Here is a 20,579-nt window from a genome sequence, read left to right as displayed (position 1 = left end):
GGTTAGCATGGAATTTGAGATCAGTTTCATACCCTATTTCCTATTTAAATTTGTGCAAGAATAAATTTATGCCCAACATAAATACCTGAAGAACTCCATGAAGGAAAATCCATAGCCATGTTGTTCAGCAATCCCAGCACACACCACATTTGCAGATGCTCCAATCAGTGTTCCATTTCCTTTGGGAATAGAAAGAGAAGAAAAAAAAGAATGACTATCTTGGATAACTCTGATAGCTTGAATAAACATAGACATTCATTTATTTTTAATGAAAAAAAGAAATGTTTGCCTAGTGAATTCTTTCATATATATACTCTAACCAATCACTTGAGTCTGCCCAGAGAGAGAGAGGATCTGAGAATTTGCAAATGTTTAAATAGCACTATATGTCCTCTACAAATACAGCACTGTACAAACACAGATCTTTCTAACTGAATATTAGAATTGATTTGGTGCCAATGTACACAGCAGATTTCGTTATGCTGATTGCAATTTAAAGTTCTCCACTGTGCAATCACTTCTGTTAGAGTGCCAGCAATGAAATGACCTTCAGTGCTAAATTGCAAAGGTGATTTAACAAGTTTTTTCTTTTCACCTGCTTTAGTAATGCTGGGCACAGAGAGGGACTTCTGTCCAAACTCAAATCACAGGTCATCACTTCATCAATAGCATGTCTAGAAAATTTACTCTATTCATTGTTGCAACTCTTATCTAAGTGGCGTCATTAGTTGTAGGATTTAATCTCACTCCACAATATAATGTCTGTTTTAGACTATTTAACACAATACCATACCACAAATAATGATATTCCATGTCAATAATTGTTTTATTTTCACTATATATATATAAAGTGTGTATATATATAAAAATATATATATAATATATATATATATATACACACACACACACACACATACACATAACAGGGGTTGGACAGGGGTTGGACGATGAAACTGAAACACTGGCAAATCTAGTGTTGGAGGTTTCATAGCTAAATTTGAACAGCCTGGTGGGCAATCTTTATCGATTGCACATTCCACCAATAAGAGCAGAGTGTGAAGGTTTAATTAGCAGAGTAATAGCATAGTTTTGCTTAAAATATTGCAATGCACACAACATTATGGGCGACATATCATAGTTCAAAAGAGGACAAATTGTTGGAGTATGTCTTGCTGGCGCATCTGTGAACCTGACAGCAAGTCTTTGTGATGTTTCAAGAGCCACGGTATCCAGGGTAATGTCAGCATACCACCAAGAAGGACAAACCACATTCGACAAAAGTAACTGGACACAAGAGGAAGCTGTCTGAAATGGATGTCCGGGTGCTAACCTGTACTGTATCTAAAAAAACATTAATCCACAGCTGCCCAACTCACTGCAGAATTAAATGTACATCTCAGCTCTCCTGTTTCCACCAAAACTGTCTATTGGGAGCACCACAGGGTCAATATACATGTCCAGGCTGCTATAGCCAAACCTTTGGTCACTCGTGCCAATGCCAAACATCAGTTTTAATGCTGCCTGCAGCGAAAATCTTAGGCTGTGAATAATGTGAAACATGTATTGTTCTCTGATGAGTCCACCTTTACTGTCTTTCCCACATCCAAGAGAGTTACATGTGAAGAAGCCACAAATAAGCATACCACCCAGACTGTTGCATGCCCAGAGTAAAGCATGGGGGTGGATCTGTGATGGTTTGGGCTGCAATATCATGGCATTTTCTAGGCCCAATATTTGTGCTACATGTGGGTGTCAGTGCCAAGGACTACCGAACCATTCTGGAGCACCATGTTCACCCAATGGTTCAAATATTGTATTCTGAAGGCAGGAAACATTTTCCTTCACCAGCATCACGTAGTGATTTGGCCACTATTCTGCAAGAAGAGGCCCTACATCATTCTAATTAATTATTGTGGTCTAAAACTAGGCGTTTCAGTTTCATTGTCCGACCCCTGTACATATATATATACATACAAAAACTTGAAACCTTAAAAGCTTTACTTACATTTAATGTGCTTTTTATGGACATAAAAATCACTTTTGTGAATTTCTTTAGATGCGGACATCTTGACATCTTTGACCCATATATATGCATGAAAAATGAAATTATTTTTTGATCTTTAAAAATTTTAAACTCTAAAGGCAATCTGCACCTATCAATTTTTCATTTGCTAAAAGACATATGTCTTAAAGCATTTTGTTTGGCCTTGCAGAAGAATGTCTTCATATGAAAGGTTCATATCATGAAAGGTGTCAGCATGACAACAAAACCAGAAGTCTGCCTTAGCTTTTCATAGATCGATACTACAGCTAACACATCTCTTTTGATTGAGCAGTAGGACTGCCACATCTCTCTCCGTGTCCTTAGAGCCAAACAGGCAATGAGGCATTTTCAGATGGCCTTGTAAGCACACTACATTCCTAAATGTAGAGCGATGTATTGTGCACTGTGGTGCTTTCAAAACCAGTGAGGAAGAAGTTTGTGGCATTGAAAAACCACAGCTTACTAAGGTTCACACAATGTAATAAAAAGAGACCTTTTTTGAATTACTAGTATGAATTGCTAGTTATATATCGCAGATACATTAGGCGGAGTAATTACTTCTCGCTTTTACAGGAGATGTTTTGCAAAAGGAAACACAGCAAATGAAGTCTTTTAAAAGCATAGCATTTATTGTAGTTTATCACTCTAGTGTTTTTTTAAAAAACACTTATACGATATATAAGAGAGATAATAATGCAACTGACCTCCAAGGCAAGCTCCCATAGCCAATGCAAAAATGAGAGGTTTGACTGGCAGGTTGACATCGGCATCTTGACTGAGGTTTATAAGCACAGGAATCTGTGAAATACAAAAATACATCAGATAAATATACTGTTAACTTGTTACCTAAAGCCTTGTTTATACAATATATGCATTATAAAGGAATATTAAAGAATATGAAGCATTATTCATAATGTGCGTTATAATACATTAATAGCATATTTTGTAGTAAATTATAAACGATTTTAGAAATGTAACAGAGTAACGGTGAATTGAACGGAATCGCGAAATCCACACATAAAAATGCAATTCACAGTTTAATGCTAATGTCACAACTTGTAAATGAAATATTCAATAGTAGGTCATTACGCTTACATTAAATCACGATGTGGACTAGATATAGATAAAAAAATAAATAAAAAAATATTAAGCCGCAAAAGTCAATTCAAATATGAATCCCGCGTGTTAATGAATGGTGCAGCCACGCGGCTTGTTTATTACAAACACATCGAAACGCGCGTAACATTCTCAGTTTTTTCAGTGTCTGCCCTCTTAATAAATGAGGACATAAAGACACGAACATAATCTCCAACTGATGAGGATTGCTCCAAGAGCATTTACCGTTTCATTTGAGTAAAACTACCACATACACAGAACTGTGAAGGTATTCACGGCAGCCCGTCAAAATAAAAGTCGATTAATTTAAAGTTATTAAGCCTTTTACTATTTTTCAGTAGAACGTACATATTACACTACTAATAATTATACTACTACTACTAGCTTACTAAAATGAAACAAACATAATTTTTGGAAGAATAATACACAATAATACACATTTGTTCCATGTTTTCATTTGAATAACAAATCACCTTTGTCAAAAATAAAGTTTGCTTAATTTTCAGTAATTAAATGAAAAATGAAATTAATGTTTTATTGCTTCATTTAATAACCAGAAAAAAAAACAAATACACAGAATCTATGAGGAAAACAATCATAACACTATTTTAAGACAAAAATGCATAAATTAAGTTGTTTTATGCATTCAAATATTTAGACATGCTAAAACACAAAATTTGGCAACAATGAAAAAAATATGGCGAGAAAAAAATAAAACATTCCATAGAGCTTTAAAGTTAATAAATTAAAGTGAAAATATATATGTTTGATGATTTTAAATATTTAGACATGCTTTTGTGATTAATATATTTTTATTTAACTATTAAAAAAATAAAAAAGGATTTCATAGGGCCATATTCACAAGATTGCACAATGAATTATAAAGTGCATTACATGGCATAATTAATACATGAAACTACATTTTTAGTGCATTATTCATAAAGGCTAGATAGATATATCGCCAATGTATTTAAAGAAAAAAAATTAAGCAATGACTATTACAAAGAACCATCTGTCAAGAATTGAACATTGTGAATGTCAGGGTCACTAAAAGTGTTATACTCAACAATTCTGACAGCCGTCCAACCTATTAGCAGATTGAGTCATATTCTTCTGCTCCACAAGCCAAGAACTAGAAAATCAATAGCTGATGACATTAGATTTCTTTATCCATATTTCTCTCAGAGCTTGAATAAACAGCAAATGAAAATCTCATAAAACAGCATGTATGATCCAAGCACCACCGCTTTGGCCCAGGCATGAAGTCTACATGGATATAAATGAGACAAAAACACTCCACAATGGCTATAGCCATCAGTACTTAGCATGAGCATATAAGGGTGAGAAGCAGAGAATGCATCCCTGTGGCGACAACAACAAATATGCATGCATCTGTTTCTTAAGGCGCACAGGCATTCGATCTTCCCACCAGTGTAGTGTAATTTAAAGATTGCATATTTGCTGAAAATGTCTTCTGCCTCGCAGATTTCTGTGTGTAGCCACTTGTCCGCTACACGCTGGCCTCCCAGCTAACATCGGCTTCAGCTGCAATCGACTTGAATAAATTACACAGCACAACTGTGATTACATTTTCTACTACATTTGCCATCCGGTTCATTCAGCTGTGGCATCACCAGCGTGGATGGGAGGGCACCGGGAGCCAAAGCAACCGTACACTTGTGCTGACAAGAAAATAGCAGTTTTATGTTTGCACTGGAGCGCAAATAGCACATTTTTAATCTGTGTAGAAGATCCTAACTCGACACAGGTGGCATGGAAACATTTTTACAGCTATCACACATGGTCTCTGTAATCATAACTCTGCAATCATAAATATTAGTATATTTATTACAAATAAATTGACTTTGATAACAAATGCGGATTAACACCTCTTTTTTGAAAGATCCCGTGACACTAAACACTGCAGTAATGGCTGCTGAAAATTCAGCTTTGCCATCACAGGAATAAATTACAATCTAAAATATTTTAATAGAAAAAAAACGGTCAATAATGTTAAATCCCGCAAGCGCTTGGATCTAGTTTACTTGTTGCAATTACAGAACAATCCTTGGCAATTCACCCATCAAATGGCAGGGGGAAGGAGATCTACAAACATGGTGAGGGAGTGCAGGGACATGTCTGTAGCCATGTATAGATGTCATATATAATCACGTACAGATAAAACCAGGGACCAGGGACAGAAGTAAACAGCTTCTGTATTGATCTTCAGATCAGATGTTTAATGCTCCATGTGGATGTCAGTGATTGTGTCGTGTTTGAAAACCCAAACTGAATGTGCTGAGCCTGATACGTGAACTTAAACATGGTCTGCACAATTTAAAATTGCTTTATGCACGCTGTGATATATAGTCAATACTTAAAACAATTCAAATGTCTAACCACAGAAACCTTCTGCTGAAACGAAGTGTATATTTAACTGCAAGATCTTTTTAGTCCAGCTTCAGATTGTGCGAGGGCACTGCTGAGAAGTCTTTTCTGTATTTATACAGTGATGGGGCCTGCAAAATCAATGCGATCCATTACCACCACAGGTGTACGCTGAGCTCAAGTACATTTCATTCTGTTTATCTCTCTTTTTTGACAGAGCTATCGAAAGAGAGATAGCGAGCAAGAATAAGACTAAATAGGACAGAGCTGCAAGACCCAGCGGCTAAAAAGTCATCCGACAATCAACTCTCGGAAATATATATATAATGGGGGTCAGCTTGACTGGCTCAGACTTTCACATAACTAGTCGTCTAACCTAATAGCTAATGTAGTTCTGTCCATCCCTGCTACACACAGGACGAGAAAAGAAGCCAAAGTAAGCAAGAAAAGAGGTCAAAATAGACAGATTAAATGAAATGTAAACGCTGGAGAAGAAGGAAATGAAAAGGCTTTTGAAATGCTAAGTGATTTCTGGAGTGACTTGTCTCTTCATCTGCCCTGCATTCTTCCCTTCTGCTCATTTGGCAGTGAGCAATCGGCAGCACAGCTCTGTCTGTTTGGTGCCATGTTCATCATATCAGCTCACAGCACGTGTTCCTTCATGATGCACATGATTCATGCGCTGCTCTGATAGCACATCATCACTTACTACTGTTTCTCACACGTTTCAGCTGACTATAGAGGACGAGATGCACTGTTTTCACTTATTTGTCAATAGAACGTGGGCAGCTGACAGGACATGGCAAGCAGTGACGGCAGTGTGACATGCCACACTGAAAGTATTTCAAAAAGCATATTTCTAATTAATTTGTAATCAAGAAGCGTTCTACTTCGGATGAATAATGTTAAAAGAGTACTGGGACATTTCACGTTTTACTTTGTTCACAGCAGTTTAGTGGAAAAAAACTGACAGTGACAGTGATTTAGGGTCCCTAGGCAAGAAACGACAATCCCAAGTTAAGACTCAGTCATTATCATTACATTAATCACTTCAGGTTCATCCAAGGCCTAATCACCTGTCTTATTTTGTGATAAATATCAGTTGACTGATGATACAATATATATATATATATATATATATATATATATATATATATATATATATATATATATATATATACTGTATATAACTTCCTATACACAGAACTATTTTTTAAAAGACTTGGTATTAAAGAAATAAAGTGAAAACTACACAGTTTTATCTAATTTTTTTTTACTTTGTTTACACTATATTTCTTTTTACAAAAAAATTATATATATATATACACAACAATCAAAATGTCAAAAACAAATGCATCATGGTGCCCACATAAATATTAAGCATCACAACAATCATTGATAAATGATAAACAGAAATCTTTCTTGTGCACTAAATAAGCAAATTACAAAAACGAAACACAGCTTAAAATATGTAATATATTACATATTCCTTACTTTTGAACGAGAGTGTATAGCTTAGTGTAACGTAAGATTTCTGAACACATGCGATTCATAATTCCAATAATATTTCACAAAATTAGTGTTTTTTCTGTATTTCTGTATTTTATATATAAAACTTGTTTTTATCTTTTCATTTTTTTACTTTATACTTCTGAATGGTAGTAATATTAAAATAATAAAACTGATTACATTCAGTTTCAATCAATATCTTGATGAAGCTTTTAAAAAAGATTTTTATTAGAAGCCAAGTATTAGTAAAAGCTCTATGTATGAACAGATGTCAGACAATTGTCAGTAATTTAGATCAATTTGTTTACCGCAACTTTGTGTTTGAGTGCAAAGGCTTGAAGGAGTAAGTTCCTTACCATAGTGGCAGTGAAGGGAATGTTGTCTATAAGAGAGGAGGCCAGCGCTGAGACCCACATGACCAAAATGATGGCGATGGCCAACCGCTCGTCCTCTGGCACTGCCTGGGAGAGAAGATAACAATAAAATGTCACAACCAAACACACACACACACACACAAACACGCTCACAAACTCTCTCTCTCTCTGTCATTTTCATAAAGGCGCATAGATGCCAACACAAAGGTGGGAGGCTTCGCAGACAATGTGTTCATGACACAGTCACATTGGATTCATTATTTCACGCTCTGTTGCTTTCATAAATCGAAACACAACACATGTACACAAACAGACATAAACACACACTCTCACCATATGCCTGCTTTCAATCCAGCTACAATGTATGTGAAAATGCATGGTAGCCGTTTCATTAGCATGCAGGAATGCATTTATTAGAACATTGTTTTATTTCAGTCGTTTCTCCACTATTTCTCTCTTTGGTTGTTTATCAGCATGGTCAGATTTTGGGGGTCCTGGTGCTGCTGATTGGATTGAATGCATCAGAGCTCCACAGCAGCACCTGTCATGAATAATTACTGTGATTGTAAAAGGCCCACACACCAAACACAAGCTGACGGGTCTATCAGAGTGTGATCGCCAGCCAGGCAGAGCTGGACACTTCCAGGTCTGTGGAAATTTCTGTATTTATGGCCCACATAGACCTACAATTGGATTAAAGATCATAATCATTTCAGCCAGCCGCAATATTTAATGAGGTTCATTTGGCTGGTTTACATTGTTTATTTTAAGTGTGGCAATGCACGCTTTTAGAATTATGGTCCATGTGTGAAAAAAAGATATGGAGTAAAACAGCACCTGTCCAATTTTTCAGGAGCCTTGGTTTTTCGCATAGAGATTTTTTCAAGTCTTTGTTCAAGGGTTATAAACCGTGAGCCAAATGAACCCCCAACAAGGTCAATCACAACATTGCACAATTTCATTTAAAGCTAAAATGCATTTCCTCATCATGAAGCAAAGATATATATATGAAAAACACTGAAGAAATCTAAAACGACAGAAAATGAAATATGCACACATAGACAAACACTCTTAAAAATAAACGTTCTTTCTTGGCATGGATGGTCTCATGGAACCCTTCTATCGCACCAAATGTTCTTTTTAGTGGAAAATGCTTCTTCTGATTACTAATATATATTTTAGGAACGATTCACAAAAAGGTTCTTTGGGACCCAAAACAGCCCATCTATTTCATCCAACCTTTTTATTCTCAAGAGTGCACCTTAGATACAAAACAGGGATACAGATTCTGTGTCATTTAGGCCCGGATTCATAGATAGAGTTAGGCCATAGTTTAGTTAGGACAGTTAAGTAATTTTTATAAACATGCCAACATAAAAAAATCAAACTTACTATGAATAGGATTTTACATAACGACCATAAACCATAAAAAACCTTTCACAACAGTGAAGGACTATCTAAAAAAAAGGCAATTACAACTTTAGATCTAAACATATGATTTTCTATCTCGAAAAGTAACTTTTTATCTCACAATGACCTTATATTTCACAAATCAACAATATTTTGCTGTTTAGACATCATATAAACTGATACATCTGAGACATGCTAATCAAGACCTTCTTTTGGGGATATATTGTCACAACAGTGAAGGACTATCTGAAAAAAAGGTAAGGGGGCAATTACAACTTTAGATCTCCTGGACCCACGAGGACACCAGCGTGCATGCACGGGGAATATGATTTTCTATCTCAATACCACGCCCTCCTCTCGAAATTAAGGCGGCGAATAAAGGACGGGGTATCTCACAATGACCTTATATTCTCGGGCAACTCCTCTCGCACCGGGACAGAGAACCGGGAACAGGATCGGAATAGTCGGAATGTAAATGACACAAATCAACAATATTTTGCTGTTTAGACATCATATTTTGCCATGTCACAATGACTATTTTTATTTTTTTAATCTGCCTTTGCTCTGAGACAGAAACAGACCTTTCCCTCAAAATCTGATCACAAGTGGTCACAGGAGACACATCTGAGACATGCTACATCAAGACCTTCCGACTTGTTGATCGAGTCCGGCGGTCGCGCGCTCCCCTTTTCACCCAAGATTTAACATCTCGTCGTTTTTTTCCGGCGGCAGAGTGGGATATATCTTGTTCTGATTGCATAACAACTTTAGTGAGTCGAGCACCAAAGCAACACAGACAGCCCATGCAAATATAAATTCCTAGTGAAATCCCCCCCAAAGACCATATGAAATACTTCTGGAGCAAATACTCACTTTTATCAACTCTGCTGTCTGCTCCCCAATGTAGTCGATGAGCTGCAGCTGGGCTAGGGCCTTAAAAACACACCAAAGAGAAAATCAAGCCATAGACCAGAAACCAAAACAACAGACATTTAACCTGACAGCTCTGATTTTCCATCTTTTACACAATAAAAGTGGAATATCAGCATTCATCTATTTCTGTCTTGCCGCTTGCGGTGCACACTGGTATGAATGATTGTGAATGTTGGCTCTGCTATAGAGGGCAAACAGTTTATCTTGGAGCAGCGTTAAGCTCCCCACTGGGCCCAAGGGGTGGGCTTCCCTGTGTGAATACTGTCCTCCTAACAAAACAAAGGATTAAACCAACACAAACAGCAAACCTAGCATTTCTGCTGCTGACATGCTCACTTTCTCCTTACTTAGACTCGCAATCTCTAAGTCACCCTCTGTCTCCTTCTTTATTTATGAATGTGATAGATAAAAATAAACATAACAATGAGCTATTATATACACTATTAATATTTTATCTTTCATGACACTGCACTTTAAATATTTTGTTTTCTGTAACAATGCACTTTTTCTTTTGGGTTTGTGTATAACAAAAACAAACTAAATAGAAGGAGGAAAAAACTATATATAATATATAAAATATATAAAGATATATAATAAAACTGTATTAGGCATATACATAATAAAACACTATCATATATCATATGTGACAGTGTACTTCCATAACAATGTACATTTTCCTTTTTCTTAAGATTGAATAAAATTTTTTAATAAATTTCATTTTATTGCATTTTTTTTGTTGCATTAAGGCATAACAGACTCTGAACCAGCATCCAAAACACGACATGGGCCGGTGACCAGATAAACCAATCTTGGTAAACAATGACTAGCTATCACTGTGATGCAATAGATGACAGCACATTCGTATATGTGGGCGTTTGTTGAACATTAGCATACCTCCATAAGCACAAACAGTGCAGCGAAGAACAACAGGGTGGCCCATTCCACTCTGTGAAGTATGATCTCGAAGTCCTGAATGTCAGCCAGCACCAGTAACCACAGAGCTCCCAAGATAGCGATCCAACCTGAGGGATAAAACAGTACATCACTGGAGATCACTGGAAAACAACCGAGAACACTGTTCACACAAACATTTTATTTCCTGTTGTTGCACGTAAAGGTTTTAAGATAATGGAATCCTGGAAAACGGCCGACCGGTGGTTAATGCAATGCATCAATCATACGTTACGTCTCTATCTATCTTGCCTTCCCATGACCACAAACCCTTTCTCATCAACCGACCACAGCAGTCCTGAATCTGGCATTCTACTCACACAAAAAAACATTCAGCGGGAGAGAGAACAAACAGCGGCATTCAATTAGAAACACGGTCCAGCCACCCCACAAACAGACTCATAATCGCTCTGCACATCGATACACTGACACCACAGGTAGTCTGCAACGCCACAATGGACTAAGGGCTGTCAGGGCGTAAGAATAATAAGCCAGTTACCGGATAGTCTTCATTAAAGGCTTCTGTGATGTGTCCGACACTGATCTAAGAACCTCAGTCTAAATAAATAATGGGAATCATAACTACAACAGAGATAACAGAACATAAAAGATCATAGTAATTAATTCTATATGCTTTCATAATTAATTCTAAATGATTTTTTTTTATGTTTGAGAAGTCTCTTATGCTCTCACCAAGGCTTCAAAAGTAAGTAAAAAAAGTAGTGTTGTGAAATATTATTGATGATTTTAAATAATTGTTTTCAAATATAATTTTTTCATGTTATTTATTCTTGTAATGGAAAATTTGTTAAAAATAGTGCTGCTTGTTATTTCTGTGGAAAAAGTGTAATACGTTTTTTTTCAGGATTATTTAATGAATACAAAATTCAAATGAACAGTATTTATTTGAAATAGAAATATTTCTTTAATGTCATTTTTTGCTCAATTTAATGCAGGTTTGCGAAGGAAATCTTCCTGAATCTTCAAATTTATGTGAGGATTCCCTTGACGCTGTTCTATCAATATAAGTAAAATAAAAGTCAGCCTGTGGTTTATTTTAATCCACTCAGATGTTATTGTGTTATCAATCTGAAATATCTCTGAAAAATGGCTGGTGACATTAGCTGGTGTTAACATTGTGCATGCTGTCAAGAAACACTGCCAGATATTTTATTACTGGTTAGGTGAGGTACTGTTTCCCAGAAGCCTCTGGGATTAAAAACATACGCAGCGTGTCAGGAACAAAATGTACGAGTCACTAAAGTGAGACAAATAATACAATAGGAAGCGGACCGGTGTTATACTGCTCCATCACATGTGGTGGTTGAAGTCCATCATAATGAATGTGCCATTTAGACATCAAGACTGTGCACAACTCATGCGTCACATCTCAGCCTTTGACCTTTACTGAAATAGTAAACAGGCTTTAATCTAGACCTACGTATTACATGCAACTGACGTAGACAATTTCAAAAAAACAACAACAAAAATGACTGCCTGCAAATGTTACAACAAACCAACAAAAGCCATTAGTCCACTTAATGCATGCTTATACACTTAGAGAAACATTTACAAGCAGTAAAATTAGATACATAAAAATATAAAGCGCAGGTGGTGGGTAATCTTGTATAGGTTGTGTTTTTCTGGAGCACCATTAAGGGGACATTCGTTGTAACATCTAGATATATTATTTCCGAGTACTGTGTTTGGCATTATTCAACAAAACAAAACATTAAAAGGAAAAATTCATTTCTTGTTATTTTGTGTTTATTTGTTTTTGCTATATTAATCTTTCTATTGAATATTAATCCTCAGTGTACTCAGAAAACAAATATGAGAGCGAAAGGGAGGGTGCATGATGTTGGGTTGGTGTAGCGTAGATGGGTCTCGAGTTAAAAGCAGAAACACATAGTGAGGACTTAGTGAGTTTAGTCTTTGAAGCAGCATGAGTTGAGCAGATGGTCATGTACTGTTTGAAATTATATTTATTTTTCATATAATAACAGTGCATTCCTCTGGAGTGCACAATCAGGAACCAGTAGCCAGATTAACAAAGCATTCTTAAGAAAAATGTTTCCTTAACTGCCATTTTCGTCTTATTTTTTAATTTAAGAAAACATTATCATTTTTTTTTTCTTTGTAAAATCGTTGTAAATAACTTCTTAAAGTTAGGATATCCTAACTTTTTGTCTTAAATCCCAAATAATAAGAATAATTTAGATCATTTATTCGGTTATTTGAAATTATTTTACTGGCATTAAAACAACACAATTTTATTAAATTTTTTTTTTTAAGTTTTTTTTTTTTTATTACCTTTCATGATGTCAACATTAAACATTAACGTATTGCCTTTCCACTTTTTGGCCTGAATGAAAATGGAAATTCATTCTGTGCCACAAGTGTAAAAAAGGGGTTTGGGAATCGTTGAGGGAATCATTTGGGAGGCGTTGAACAAGTAAAGTAAAAAATAAATGCACATTAGGGCATTGAAAGTGTTTTTTGACCTTGTATGCGTGCCAAAACTAAAATATGAACTTTTCATTATTATAATAGGGGCACTTTAAACAACTGTTTTGGATCATCAGCTTGATGTAAAATCCTTTGCCAAAACTAGCACCTGGGCCCAGAAAAAGTTTTTGTCCCAGGGCTCTTTGAATTTAAGCTAGAAAGGACAATTATGAGTGAGAACCTTTCTCCGAAACGATATCGGAAGAGACCGCTCGTGTTTTTGTTTTTTTCATCTGTAGACGACATAAATGTCAAAAATCCAACCCACTCAAAGCAGCATAACAAATTACTGAGCAATTATCTAAAGACCCCATTTCCACCAGAATATTTCCCGTTAGCCATCAGAGGCTTTGGATTCCAGCCAGAAATGCCAGTGAGTAAAGTGCCTCCATTAAAATAAGCTGGACAATGGTCAAACTGTTCCTATTCAAGCTTCCCAAATTTGGCACGCAAAAAAATGTGCACGTACACATACTTTTGGGATTATAAACAACGCTGGTCTGTAAATGCTGCAACAAACTGATACACTATAAATCATATCAGAGGGGGTGACAGTATGCTTCCAATTCTAGCAAAATTTGATTAAACAGGTGAGTGCTGAAGATTGCCCGTGGGGAAATCATTTAATAAGGAATGAGAAGGACGAACAGAAGAAGAGCCAAAGACAGGAAGAGAAAGAACAGAAGTAGAAGGAATCAGCTGCAGTCACACAGAGGACACAGATGTACTGTAAATGTGGAAGAGAATATGTTAATGGAAAGATGGTTTAAACAAGGTAAAGTTTCTTGTAGGCATTTGTGTTCAGAATAGCTGAATGATGGAAGAGAAAATTACGTAACAGGATCAAGTGTATTAATAAAAAAAAAAGGGTATTTTTGCAAATCTGGAAGGAAATTTATTGATGGAAGTTTAAACTAAGCTGTAAAAATGAGAGTGTGATTAATATAAGTGATGTAGTATAAATATCTGTTATGCCCCTCTTGTTTGGTTGATACCCTAAAGATGTATATGTAAACATAATTACAAAAATTATAAAGTAATACCAAAATTAAGCTCCTGTTTTCCCTTTAGAGTCTTTGGATATCCTCAGATCTAATGAAAACCCAGGAGAAAGAATATAATGAAGCTTTAATCTCTTTAAAACTGTGATTATAAAGTTTGTTTTGCTTCTCGTAAGATTAGAAGTCAAGAAGTATCAGTCTGATACTTCAATTATAAGCAATGTTTTTGAGATATTAAATGGGCTTTAGGGTGCAACAAAACATTGAATATACAACAACATATTATATATGAAGTGAAGCATATTTTCCGATTTGGATGGCGCGCACACACATATACAAACACTGTAGTTCACGCATGATGTGAAATGAATCCCAGACTTCTACAACACTGGCACTAGGATGGGTTTGTCACAACACTAGTCCAAAAAAGTAACTTTTGATTTGCTTTCTGCTTCAATGTTCCCCACGGCATCCAACTGAATACGGAGGAGGAATTGGGGGCCTTCAGCAGTTGTGCAGCACAAACAGAGCAGAAAAATGAGAGAGACAGAGAGAGAAAGAAGGCTCTGCAATTAAAAGAAGTTTGCCGAGAAGCCTGGGAGGCTCATTCATCATACCCAAAACAACACAGGCATTCTGGCCCGTTGAGTGAGACACAAACACCACCTCATCATGTTCTTCATTTTAAAGCAAATGTGTTTCCACAAGCACCTTATTTATAAAGAACTCTGTCTCTCTCAGGATGTTCTGGGAAGAAATGAGCTGTTGTGTGTGTTCTGCTTTGATTAATCTTCTTCTGTTTCCTCATTCATTATTTGGTGGTACAGCTTTTGTGCTGCCCAGGAGATAAATTACGTCTGGATTTTAACTTATTTATTCATAAATAAATGACCATATCAAGAGATGAGTCACATTAGCAATATTTAATATGCATGTGGTCCAGAACTTAATTTCCTCGTTTAAAGAGTTTTACCACTAAATAAATGAGTATTGCTTTATAGTTGCACTACAGAAGAGATTTTGGTTAAAAACATCAGATCTATCATTCTGAAGCGGAGCAGCGCCTAAGCACAAGCCATGTTAAAAAATATACAAATATATCTATTTTACGTTTCAAACAGAGAAGAGGCCAAAGTTTAATAGCGCATCTTTAAAAATGGTTTAAAACACATTTCCATATCCATAATGATGAAGATAATAAAACTAATTCACATTGATAACTGCGTCATGGGGGTTAAAATGTTGAGACCACAAGACCAGATACTTCTCGTTTTCTCTGGAAACTCCTGTTATTGAACATTTAGCTTGTGGAATAAATAAATCATGGCTCACTACGTGAACTGCTGACTGATAATTTCAACTACATAAGCAACCAAGTACAACAAGTTTCTTAAGTCAAACGGTAAATGTTGCTTGTTTACCATCAACCTCTTTGGAGTTGTTAAGCAGGCAAATATCTTTACTTTCAGAGTAAAGCCTCACACTGTGAAAATTATTGACATTTCCTTGAAAATCCGCTACGACCTACAAGTGAAATGTTTTGATGGACCTATAGAAATGACCTTTCAGAGTTTTTTTTTTTTTTTTTATCTCTTAACAGCTTTGCAGTGCCCAAAAAACCCCCACAAAATCAAGAAAACTGTCGGATGCACTGTTACTACCCGCATTGTTTACAGTTATGTGCTAAAAATCACCAGTCAGTTATAGCAGAATCAAACTGTAATTACATAATTTCTCTGTGAAATGGTTGGCCTTGGGGCTTAAGAATCACTTAATTGTCATGAATGTGTCTTCCGTTGGAAAAACATGTGGAGCGCAGAGCATCCTGTGTGCTTCATTGCCCTCCAGCAGGCGCACTGTATCCTCGTTCCATGATTAAATAATCAATATCAAAGGTCAAACGGAGTGGTGGTGTGTCAACCTAATGAAAGTCTAATGACAGTCATTTGCAGCCCATGCTGGCCGACCCTGGTTTTGATCAGAACGAAGCACCGAGTTGAATTTGAAAGCAGAACCACACTGCTTTTTGAATATGGTAATGTACGGTGATTATTTTTGCGATCATAGCCAATTAATTAAGTACACAGCTGTGGAAGGCAACAACAAAAAAAAAACATGATTTAGTATGTATGAAGAGACGAGACATGATCATTTAGAAAATAATATTCATGTGTCATCTTTGCACAAGATCAAGCTCTCCACAAACGAGAATTGATTATCAATACGCAATCAGACCCAAACTGTACAATAACCTCAGCGAGCTGCGCGCCTGGCATTCTCTGATTGACCAACCCGTTCCCACTAATAGTGTTTGGTGAAGTTCTCGGTCTCATTTCCATCTGTAATTGACATCTCATTCTCCGTATAATAAACACGTCCATAAACCAGTTCGACAAAGCTAGAGCAAAATGAAAGGCTGTGTGGCGGCAAGAAAAAAAAAATACAGAAAAAATAGACTAATTTTAGGTCGAGTAATACTAGCTGTCTTATTTAATCTCACGCTACTCAACTGTTATTGTTTTGCGTTTGTGTCTCTTTCTGCATTTAAAGCCCAGCTGCAAACAATTACGACATCAACGCATTGACGGATTCATACACACACCAATTAGATCATTGGAGAAAGTGGTTAGCCTAATAACGTTCCCTTCTCTAATTTTATTCTACGAACCTTAATATAATGCATATAAAATGAAATGTTTGCTCCATGGTAGGGGAATTGGCACATTTTTGATCATTTTAAAAATAGCAAGATATTCTTGTAATTCCATTTCCTCTGCTCAAACAGAGAGGAAACGGGTCCTCGTAATTATACAGTGAGGCATGTAAACAGCAGGGCCAGTTTAGCAATAGAAACGGATGAATCCTGATTATTTGTGTCCTTGTTTGTCTCTCGCTTACCCAGATCCAGATGTATGGCGGGGACAAAGGAGTTCAGGAAGAACATAAAGATGACCACCCCAAGGACAGTGAGACACTTGACCAAGAGGATTTTGTCAGTTATTCTGTGCTGCAAAAGATCACGAAAGACATGTTCAGATACAGGAGTGAAAGAAACGTGTCAAATAACTCTGCTGTTGAATTGTAATCTACAGGTCTATCCCGATGCATATGCAAAAATGCATATTTGCAAATATTACAATGCAAATCACATACAGGTTCACATGTTAACAAAACATATCTTTCATTGTTCACGTCAAAGGTCACGAGTCCAACTAAACTCCAATAAACAGTATTTTATTAAAATCATAATCGAGAGTACATTACAATTGGGACAAAACTATAGATGATGTGTGCCAACTTCAAAGTGTTTTTTTGTCGGCTGCCAAATGAGTAACACCATCAATTTTGAATTGACATTCAGAAGAAAAATTAAATAAAAAACTGTTGCTTTGGATAGAAGTAACTGCTAAATCAAAAAATGTAAATACTGTGTTGTATGTTGTGTATCCGTCAAAATATGAAGACAAAATGTGTTAGAAGTTATTAAGCAGACAGTTTACTAATACTTTAATGACATGTAGCTGCAAAGTTACTTACTCTTAGTAAAATGTCTAAAGTTGACTATCAAAACATAAAGTGTTACCACAATATTACTACATTAAAATGTGATAATCACTGACTTTGTTTACATTTTTACAATCAAAACGCGTATAGTTGTAAATAAATAAATGAATGATAATGATAATTAATATAAGTACTATCAGGGTCCTGGATGTTCTAAATGGTTACTCCACTGGAGTCAAAGAAATTGATTAAGTTTCTAATCATATAATAAGATAACATCAGAAAGATAAGGCATGGTTAGCAGTGGGGCACGACACTTAATTAACCAGAGCCATCATGTATCATCAATGCTGCTTTTTTTTTTTTTTTTTTTTTTTTTACCTTTTTCTGCAGCTCTTGAATATTATGCTCCCAGTTTTTGTCTTCCTGTGATATTTGCCTGCAAAAATAAAGCAATAAAATAGAACAGAGTGTGTTAATACATCCTTTCAGCCAGCATGGACACCTGCAAACGAGTAGGAGTGGTGATTTCATGTGGTCACCCCGAACCTTTTCTACTCAGCATGTGAGGCTGTAAATGGCTTCTGTGATTATTCTATCTGTCATCAAAGCAAACCACAAGCCCCACAAAACCACAAGCAGAACTAATCGAATTTCTTTAGTTAAAAGAAGCATTTATAATAATAACAACAAAATAAAAACAGGCTACTGTTGAGAACAAAATTATTCTGCATGATTAAAATTTCAGCTCTCTACGAGAGCTTTAGAGAGCCGACACAATTGAGAACAATTACCTACTTTTCTACAGGTTAATTATTTCTCATTTATCATCCTGGGCTTCTGGGTATGTGCTACCGTCAGACACAACAGGTGTCATGCACTGGGAATGGATATATTTTGGACCTAATGGCATGATTTCAATCTCATACCAAGAAAGACACTCATCGTAATACTATAAATAGCAATATCAATAGCATATCAAAATGATGAAAGATTCTAAGTAATGAGAATGCATCTTGAACATACTACTAATTTGTTTTATACTCATGACATTTAGATAACACAATTAGAAAAGAAGATGCAAACAAAAGCACATTTCGTTTCCACATACATCCACAAATGCCATGCACGGTGTAAACAGACTGCTTGCGTTTTAACCAAGCAGACAAAGAAAAGAGCGAGGATGGCACCTCTGGAAGGTCTTGAGCTTCTTGCGCAGGAGGTTTTCCAGATTGAGCACCTTCTGCATGAGAAGACACTTGACGGCAGTCTCCTCTCGGCTGGCAGGGTTAATGCGATGGGCTGTCTGCCTCCACACCAGAATCTCATGCTTCAGTTCTGCAGGGCGACACAAATCGTGACAAGATAAAGGGTTCAGCTGTAGAACAGACAAATACGAATTAAGATAAGAATTTCAAATCTATTCCGAAAAAAAAAAAAAAACAGGAAGAAACAGATAACAAGAACTATTAAAGATAGAAATGTATGGTCAAGCCGAGTCAATCCAGAAAAAATTATAATAAGGAAGGGATAATTGTAATTCTTTTGTTCGCTCATTTATTCAGAATATTTTTTGCCTAAAGCTTTGCAATTTGACTTCAAACATCTTTGAAATGTCTGTAATCATTATGTATGTCAGAAAAATAAAAGAATTCGGACATTAATTTGTCACCCTCGTGTCGTTCCAAACCCTTAAGACCTTCATTCATCTTCGGAACACAAGGCCTGATGGTGACCATCACAGATTATGTTCTTCCCCCTTATGTAAACAAGGCTGATAATGCCAAATAAGTAATTTTGATACTCTCCAAAATGGTGAAAGACGTACATTAACTCAGGGGTGAATGGTTGAGTAAATTATGCTATTTTTGTTTTCATTGCCCCAAAAAAGTATTCTCCTATTATCGCAAAGCTGAAGTTAAGCCACTGATGTCACATGGACTGTTTTACCATGTTTTACTATAAGTTTCTGGATCTGAGATAATTTAATCAAAAATGTATTAATTTGTGTTCTGAAGAAGAACAAAGGTCTTACAGATTTGAAAAATCATTTTGGGGTGAACTAACCCTTTAATTGTATAACTTAATGTAGTAGACAAAGACAAGCTCTTTTTTAATACTGTGACCAAATCAGACCAAAAAACAAAAACAAATCAGATTTTTGATCACATTGTGATAAAAATAAATTCTTGATTTGATTCTTAAATTTGATTTCAATACTTCATTAGTTAGCTGACTCTTAATTAACTGTCAGTTCATAGCTGTCAGTCAGGTGACCAGTTCGAAGACTTGTCATGGAGGGCAAAACATCCGAAGAACACAGCTGCAAATATTTAGATCAGTTACAGTATGTGAACAAAATTTAGTTTTTTGCAATTTGCAATCCGTTTTAAACCTCCGTGGCAATATTTCAATTATTACACAGCACGACAAAACAAAGTAGAAACACAAGTGCCCTAATATATTTTAAAAAGTAATATTAAAATATTAGTTTCAGTATCTTTGTTTTAATATTCATAGTTTACATAGGAAAGCATATGAGGCCGGAATATAAAAGTAATCTGCTTAATGGTTCAGTGTTTTCCTTATAATGATATTCTTTGGGAAACCATTTAATGTGAAACTTTTCTAATAAAATAGACAGATAAAAAAACCCATTCATTATGGATGGATGGAAGGAAGAATGGAAGGAAGGATGGATGGATGGATGGATGGATGGATGGATGGATGGATGGATGGATGGATGGATGGATGGATGGATGGATGGATGGATGGATGGATGGATGGATGGATGGATGGATGGATGGATGGATGGATGGATGGATGGATGGATGGATGGAT

At 36.0% G+C, this 20,579-nt stretch overlaps 1 protein-coding gene across 1 annotated transcript in view; it reads right to left on the bottom strand.

The window, feature by feature from the left end:
- oca2 (oculocutaneous albinism II) overlaps positions 1 to 20,579 on the bottom strand; it is a 77,754-nt gene that overhangs the window by 14,050 nt on the left and 43,125 nt on the right. The window contains exons 17-24 of the mRNA XM_043242595.1: positions 18,929 to 19,076; positions 18,120 to 18,177; positions 17,133 to 17,241; positions 10,669 to 10,796; positions 9,715 to 9,774; positions 7,414 to 7,518; positions 2,749 to 2,842; positions 86 to 179 (exon numbers count right to left, since the gene is read on the bottom strand). Coding sequence (XP_043098530.1) covers positions 86 to 179; positions 2,749 to 2,842; positions 7,414 to 7,518; positions 9,715 to 9,774; positions 10,669 to 10,796; positions 17,133 to 17,241; positions 18,120 to 18,177; positions 18,929 to 19,076 — 796 coding nt within the window. The remainder of the gene's footprint in view (positions 1 to 85; positions 180 to 2,748; positions 2,843 to 7,413; positions 7,519 to 9,714; positions 9,775 to 10,668; positions 10,797 to 17,132; positions 17,242 to 18,119; positions 18,178 to 18,928; positions 19,077 to 20,579) is intronic.

This window comes from Puntigrus tetrazona, chromosome 6 (genome assembly GCF_018831695.1).
Source record: "Puntigrus tetrazona isolate hp1 chromosome 6, ASM1883169v1, whole genome shotgun sequence".
NCBI classification, from domain to species: domain Eukaryota; kingdom Metazoa; phylum Chordata; class Actinopteri; order Cypriniformes; family Cyprinidae; genus Puntigrus; species Puntigrus tetrazona.
This window is presented reverse-complemented; position numbering and strand designations above follow the sequence as displayed.